The 8,309-nt window shown below is 32.6% G+C and overlaps 1 protein-coding gene across 1 annotated transcript; it reads left to right on the top strand.

The window, feature by feature from the left end:
• Positions 1-5,806: 5,806 nt before the first annotated feature.
• LOC107764815 (protein WHAT'S THIS FACTOR 9, mitochondrial) lies at positions 5,807-7,941 on the top strand. The gene has a single exon (XM_016583411.2). The coding sequence runs from the start codon at positions 5,944-5,946 to the stop codon at positions 7,726-7,728; it is 1,785 nt and encodes a 594-aa protein (XP_016438897.1). The 5' UTR covers positions 5,807-5,943; the 3' UTR covers positions 7,729-7,941.
• Positions 7,942-8,309: the final 368 nt, after the last annotated feature.

Genomic DNA, 8,309 nt, shown 5'->3' with positions numbered 1-8,309 from the left:
AAAAAAAGTAATGGTTTCTCATTTGGATGTGAAAACAAAATGGAGAATGTTATTCACATGAATACCTATTTTAGTATGTTCTTATAGTTGTTTTTTTCTATATGTATATCTTGTTTAAAATAATTGAGGAGTATTTTAGTAAATTTCGCAGTACAGTACAGTACAGTCAAACCAAATAATAAAGATGTTATTTAACAACATCAAATGATACAGTCTATCCAAACGTTGTATCCATCAAAACGATACAATACATACAATATAATACGTTATAAAACGATGGAGAACAATGATCTAAACATAGTGTAAGTGTCTTATTCCACCATAAGGCCACTCCGAACAAAACACACCAATATGATATGATATAATACAGCTGAACAACACACAAGGAAGCAGAAATGAGGGAAACGGAGCGGTAACTCATGAAACGACCGGCCGGGTCGTTACACGTAGCATATTATATTACTGCGACAGATATATGCATAGGGGCGGATGCACGCTTCCTCAAGCGGTATCATGCGACACCACTTCGTTGGAAAATTTTACTAAATATATGTATTAATACTGTACGGAAACGGATAAGTAAGAAAAAATGACACCACTTGACATAAAATGTGCCTTGGTGTATTGGTTTTGTGCTTGATTTTGCTCTAAGAGGTCAAAGGTTCAAACCTCAACTAACACATTTTTAGAATTGAACTCAGAATCTTTTTTAACTTAAGACTCAGCAAAACCAATAAACTAATGTTATTTCTTCTCTAAAAGTATGATAATCAAAGTAACATTCCAGTTCTTCTATAAATTTCGACATCGCTTATAAAAATCCCTGCATACACTCTTGTATATGCACCCTATCTACTCCGCTCTTTCTTCTAATGTACTTTCAAGTTCTCGTATTAATCCAGTTTCAAGAGCACTAGTTAAACTAAAAGATAAACTTGATGATATTTAGAGGTGTTCGATTGATAACTGAAAATTCTTTGCAATAAAATATTCGATACGACAACAGCATAACCCTAAAGAGAAGCTATTGAATACTAGCAACAAAACAAAAACTTTTTTCGAAGAACTTAGTAGAAATAATCAAATGGAGATTCTAGTTGAAATACCAAAAATAATATAGCACATAAATTAGCATTCATCTTTCATACTAAACAAGCAATTCAAGTGAGAAAGTTTTTTCTTGATTTCTCGTGTTCTAAAATGTGTCATAACCTCACAACTCAAACCTTCGAATTTTAACCCCTTGATACTCAAAATTTCATTGATATGGTTAATATTTTTAGTAAAGACAGTTTTTTAACAATATCTCCTTATTTGAAAATTTAATTTTGCATATATACTATTATATGTAAAAATTTCATTGTGAGTCATGGACATTACCATATTTGTATTAGCTGAGTGAATGAAACATTAAAAAGTTTCTAAGTTAAATTACATTAGTCGTGAAAAAATCATGTTTTTTCAATAAATAGTATTTATTATAAAACAATAAAAGAAGAAGAAGAGTATTGCAGAGAAAAGTAGAGATGAAATTCTTATTGATTTTAGGATAAATTACAATGGAATAGAACCCCTCTATTTATAGGGAAAGAGTGACTTAGCCACTAAGTAAAATCCCTAAAATCTCTCAAAAATATAGACATTCACCTTAAATAAAATTCTATTTATAACACTCCCCCTTGAATGTGTATTCAACAGATAATGTGCCTCGTTAAAACCTTAACTAAAATAAAACCCAGTGTGAAAAAAATTCTGGAGAAGAAAAAAAAGTACACATATCTAACAATATGCCTTTTGGTTGCCTCGTTAAAAACCTTGTAAGGAAAACCTAGTGGGACAAAACTTTGTAAGGAAAAAAAGAGTACAACGCATATTAATTCTCCCTGATGATAGCATTAATTCGCATCCTTGAACCTTCACATTCCAATCATGTGCATCATCTTCAAAAGATCATTGGTAGAGACTTGATAAACAAATCAGTCATATTAACTTGAATGAATATGTCGCACCTTGAAATCATCATTCTTGAGAGATATATAAGGTCTTTATAAAATGTTGTGGGATGGCCTTTTCAATATCTCCATAGATGTAAAAATTCCCGCTATCACATTACCATGCTTATAGTTATAGCAAGATACATATGTGCACAAATTACACTTATCATATGGTACTTCAGGATCAAGAATTGTATATGCTTCAAGCGATTAAAATCCTTCAAGGATTGTCATATAAGTTAAGTCATATAATAGATTTTAATTAGATGCATATCAAGTTTTCATGTCATGCTAGACAAATAAGATATCGAAAACTGATTGCACATATCATTGACTTTATACTTTCAAGTCTTTGAACTACATGTTCAAAATTACATGTCTTTCCTATGAAACCAATTCTATTTGAATTGTGTCTCTTCCATTAGGCCAATATTTTTGTGTCTGTATTCGACAGACTTGAGGTCCTCATCTATACTTAGCTCTATCGTAGATGTCGTCGACGAACATTTTATATCAGTTTCAATATTTTTTCATAAAGACATAACATAGAGATATCTTCATTCATATTTTCAGGTACCTAAATCTCTCCTGAGATTTTATGAAGTGTTATGTCATGGGATCTTCTAGATCACTTACCTCCTTATTATGATCATTTGCTCATCTTCTTTATTAAGAAGTTTTATTTGAAACTGATTTGTCTATACGCTTTAAGTGTACCATAGACTTTGTCCTTCTAGGACTTAATATGAGCATTTGTAATGAGAATATAGTTACTTTCTTTAGGTCAGCAACTGCATCCGGCATGCTTTGCAATATATTGCAAATAAATTATCTTTTTTATGAATTTCAAGTTCATATTATCTATTCGAGGATCTAAATGTACAAATGATAATTCATTTTATGTAACTTTTTTCAACTGTTTATCATATCCCCCCCCCTCATGTTAGAAAAACTAACTTACTTTCTGAACTTTGAAAACCCATATTTATGTGTTATGGTGTTAATCAAAATATGCAACGTACAACAATAATAATAAGATGAAATAATTTGGTCCCTGACCCCGAACCACTTGTGAGGGGAGAATGTAATATACTTTCGTATATAACATATATCAAACTGATATATAGATAACTTTGTTCTCAAAGCAACAATTTCGCTATTAAGTGGAGGCACTCAATAAATCATTTTGCTAAACCAGTTATGATGTAAACCTACTTATCAAGATGAACTGTCTTGAATAGAAAATTTGAAAATTATGCTCTAAATTAAATTATTAAGCAAGTTACCTCAAATACTAGTTTGCAGGTTAATAATAATTGTACATGTAACCATCTCACAGATGCATCTTATGTAGTATACATGGCAGGTGAATGGACTCATATTCACCTTTGATATTTTCAGTATTCATGTGATTCAATCCCAATTTTAGTTGGTCTATTAATTAATGAGAACAAGCAATATAAGAGAATTTGTAAAAAACTTTCTATTTCTTTAATATTTACCCATATAAATTCTCTATTATTTTTGCACATCATACTTAAATTAACATAGCTAAACATACTGTGCCAGCTGAATAAATTATCAATATTGATAAACTTCAGATTTACACCATGACGTGTGCAATTATCAATAAACTCCAAGTTTATTATGATATGGGTTTTTATATCAATAAACATCAACTTTATTGTAGTATTCTTTTATTTGTGTAGTACAAACTGGAGAATAAAGCAGGTAGTTTTTCATGTACATATTACCCCACTACAAGTTGTAGTAATAAAAGATATTAAATCTTTCCTTTATTTATAGTCTCAGTATGACCAACCGCTTTCACGAATATTTTAGAAACTCAATTAAGTTTCTTTGAGACTTACTACAACACAATACCTTATTGATAATAAATTTTATTCCTCCAAAATAGTAATAATTGGTTCTCCCGGATCTCTCAGTTAATTTGGTACTACCACATATTCATCAACATCCGTATGGTAAATATCTCTTTTAAAGAGAAAGTTATACCATTATGGTTATGGTCAAAATTACATGCAAGATATGTTTCTTGCATTAATGTTATTCTTTAATAATCACATTACCAAAATATTTTAGCGTGCAATAGGTACGTGACCAATGACCATTCATACCATAATAATGACATTATTTTCTTATATCATCTTAAACCTCCTTCTAGAGGTGAGTATGGTATATTCACTACCACTAGCATGTTCATATTCTTCCAAGAATGAATATGTATTCATAAATCAGATGTTGTCACATTCACATCATGAATGGACCATAATCATCTATATGTGCTTTATAAAATCTCATGTCAAATTGATGACAAATATTACTTTCACATAGTAAAGGATTATTTTGAGAATCCTTATTATTCTCATTACCGCAATGATGACGATAATAATTTCGTTTATTGCCACATCCACATCCATCGATACCTTCACGGTAATAATTTTGTCTTCTTTCAGACTTATCACATATTGCTATCACATTCTCTTAAGAGAATGTGAATGAAGCAAATTCAATGGGACGGGTTTTCACTTCTTGTGCTCACGATCATACATGACTTTGATCATGACATGACATATAAATTTTACCACTTCGAGAGGTTATAATTTCTTACTAACTCCATTAGAGTTATAATCACAATTTATTTTCTTTGCTTGTATTTATAATCAAATTATAGAATAAAAGAGAAAAATACGGTAAAATACATACCTTAAATCCATAATTTAATCATGAAGGAAGCTCATGGAACAATTGACAATCATTATGCTCAATCCCAAAGCTTCTACTCAATTGGTTGGAGTCTCATGTTGATAACGTGTGATAAAATGATAAAAGAAGAAGAAGAGTATTGCAGAGAAAAATAAAGAGAGATTCCTATTGATTTTGGGATCAATTACAATGGAATAGAACCTCTCTATTTATAGAGAAAGAGTGACTTAGCCACTAAGTAAAATCCCTAAAATCTCTCTAAAATATAGACATTCACCCTAAATAAAATACTATTTATAACAATATTGCATATATATATATATATATATATATATATATATATATATATATATATATATATATGAGTCGAATCCAAATTGATATAATTAAAATTTTAATTTTAGTAAATGAGATTCCACATATAATTTAACCGATTCTATATTTTCTTATTAGATAATTTCCCCACAAATCTTTTTTAAGATTGCCAAGTGACTTGTTAATAGTAACTTGCTATTTGGCTTACAGCTTGTTTGGATGGTTGTTACCTGTTGTATTGTATCATATCGTTTAAATTCGTCGTTACGTGACGACGAAAAATGCCACTTTATGGAACAACTGATTTGGTGTGGTTGCGTCGTTTATTTATTTATTTTTATCTCATCTTGCCCCTTTTTATTATTCAATAATCCTATTTTGTCCTTTACCTTACCTTTTTATATAATAATATTATCGCGTACCTTACTTTTTCTTTATAATATTGCAAGTTTATTCTTCATACTGTCGATGCTTGACATTATAAAACGACGGCAAACAATACAATCCATCCAAACATTATATACATTAAAACGATACAGTACAATACAATATAATACAATACGATAAGATACATTATGAAACAATGTATAACACCCATCCAAACAAGCTATTAATTATAATGTAAACTTTAATTTTTTTAATATATAGGATATAAATATAGATGTAAATATAGATATAGATTTAATGTCTTTGTATGAAGTTCAGTATTCTATTATAGCCTCCTAGATGAAATTAACCCTTCATCTTAAGAATAACTAAACTTGGAAGCTCAAGTTGCATTCTTGGCATTAACCTAAGGATGGCCTTTGCAATTACCTTTCTTCTATGTTGTTATGACCTAAAAAGCCCTCCTTAAACCCTCGAAACAACACCACTCATAAGCCCCAATACCCCCAAAATTAGCTACATGCATTTCCTCCTCCGTCGAACTCAGCACCACCAGCGTCAACAATGGCGAACACTATTCGACGATGCCCTTTCCCTCAAACACGTCCGAGACCGTGGCCTCGACCACGCCGTCGAAAGAGAAAAGAACCTCAAACCCCTTCTCAACATCAAGAACCTCATCAAATCTGAACCCTCAAAATCCATCCCCTTAAACATTATCACACAATCCAAAGACTCCCTTCAAATCCCAACTCGGCCCGTCGAGTTTATCCGAAAATACCCTTCAATTTTTCAAGAGTTTTTCCCAGCCAACATTAGCATACACCCTCATATCAAGTTAACACCAGAAATTCTGAGCCTTGATTCAGATGAAGAGTTGTTTTACCAAAGTGTGAGTTACAAAGAAGATGTTGCTGATAGGATCTTGAAGCTTTTGATGATAGGTAAAATTAATAAAATTCCATTACATGTTATTGATAAGCTTAAATGGGATTTGGGTTTATGTGATAGTTATGCGAAGACTTTAGTACCAGAATATCCTGATTATTTTCAGGTGAATAATAATGAGTTGGTGTTGGAGTTAGTTTGTTGGAGTCATGAACTTGCTGTTTCCTTTATGCAAAAACAAGCAATGAAGAGCGAAAATGATCAGGATTTGTTAGTTAATAAGTTTGCTTTGAAGTATTCGAATGGGTTTGAGGTGGATAAGAAGTACAAGAAATGGATTGATGAGTGGCAGAAGTTGCCTTATATTTCGCCTTATGAGAATGCAATGCATCTTCCTGCAAAGAGTGATGAGGCTGATAAGTGGGCAGTGGCAATTTTACATGAAATTCTTAATCTTTGTGTTGGGAAGAAGGCGGAGAGAGATAATCTCCTTTTGATAGGAGAGTGTTTGGGACTTCGTTCTAGGTTTAAGAGGGCGTTAATGTTGCATCCCGGCATATTCTACGTGTCGAGTAAGATTGGCACACATAGTGTGGTATTGAAGGAGGGTTATAAAAGGGGAATGTTGATTCAGAGGAGCCCGTTGATGGAAATGAGGTATAAGTTTGTTCATCTCATGAACAAGGTGACTGAGGATAAAAAACAAAAAGATATACAGCAAAAAGGTAGTCATGATCGGAATGAAGGTGATGAAAAGGAACCTCACGATGATATGGAAGAAGAAGAAGAAGAAGAAGATGAGGATGATGAGGACTCTGATGATGTGTATAATGACTACAATGATGATGAGATGGACAATGAGGCTAGAGATGTGAAGCATCACCGGAGATTGAACTTGAGGACAAGAGTTGATGATCAGAAGCTTTCAGCAAACTCACCGTGGACGTCAAGAAATCGAAACAACAAAGTTGTGGAAAGAACCTCTAGAAGATCGTCCTGGAGAGCAGAAAATAATGATGATGACACGGACAATGAGGCTAGAGATGTGAAGCCTAGCCGAAGATTAAACTTGAGTACAAGAGTTGATGATAGGAAGCATTCAGCAACCTCGCCGAGGGCGTCCTCCGGAAGAAATCGAAACAGAGATGTGGAAAGAACATCAAGAAGATCATCTTGGAGAGCAGAAAATAATAGTGAGCAAGATGCTCCAACAAGATATGAGGACAGAAAGCTTCCAATAAGATCATTGAGGACTTCGTCTGGACGAAGTTCCAATAGGGCCGAAGAAAGAACCTCAAGATCTTCTAGGAGACCGGAAATTAATGATAATCGATATGCTCACCAAAGATCAAATAACAAGTTAGATCTTCATAGAAACCGGGGAAGATCTGAACAAAGGAGGGCTTTCACACCATGAAAAGTTTTTCTCTCTGCGAAGCAGTGCAGCAATAAGTTTGCTTTTGATTGTTTGAGGTTTGTCAGTTGTCATATATGCTGCTACAAGGCTGTAACAACATATTGCAGAATCTTGCCTATCCAATTTTGATAATTTAAGCTGATTTTCCTGTGTGGTTCTTAATTAAATGATGCATATGGACTTTATTATCATGTATTAGTTGCGATTTAGCATGTAATTTATGATGTGTCACCTGCTGATTTTGCTTGCTCTGCACCAGTGTATGTGACTTTCCTGTATCTTTGTTGTGGTTTCTCAAGATTGTCTCTGAAAAGCGACATATTTCTTATAATGGTTAGAACACTAAGGGGTCGTTTGGTATGGCGGATAAGCAAAAATAATCCTGAGATAAAAATTTAGTACCGCCTTATCCCTTATTTGGTTACTAATCTAGGATAAGTTATCCGAGGATTAAAAATAGTACCTGGATAACATATACCTGCTAGAGGGTGGAATAGTAATCCCATGATAAGTTATTTTGGGATAAAACAGTAAAATTGACAATCCCAGTATTAATACAACATATCAAACAATCAATAACT

This window comes from Nicotiana tabacum, chromosome 16 (assembly GCF_000715075.1).
Source record: "Nicotiana tabacum cultivar K326 chromosome 16, ASM71507v2, whole genome shotgun sequence".
Taxonomy (NCBI): domain Eukaryota; kingdom Viridiplantae; phylum Streptophyta; class Magnoliopsida; order Solanales; family Solanaceae; genus Nicotiana; species Nicotiana tabacum.
Note: the sequence above shows the minus strand (reverse complement) of the source record. Positions and strands in the feature narration are given on the sequence as shown.

Bases quoted from the DNA above. Each gene is read 5' to 3' on its own strand.
- LOC107764815 (XM_016583411.2), top strand. From the start codon at position 5,944: ATGCATTTCCTCCTCCGTCGAACTCAGCACCACCAGCGTCAACAATGG.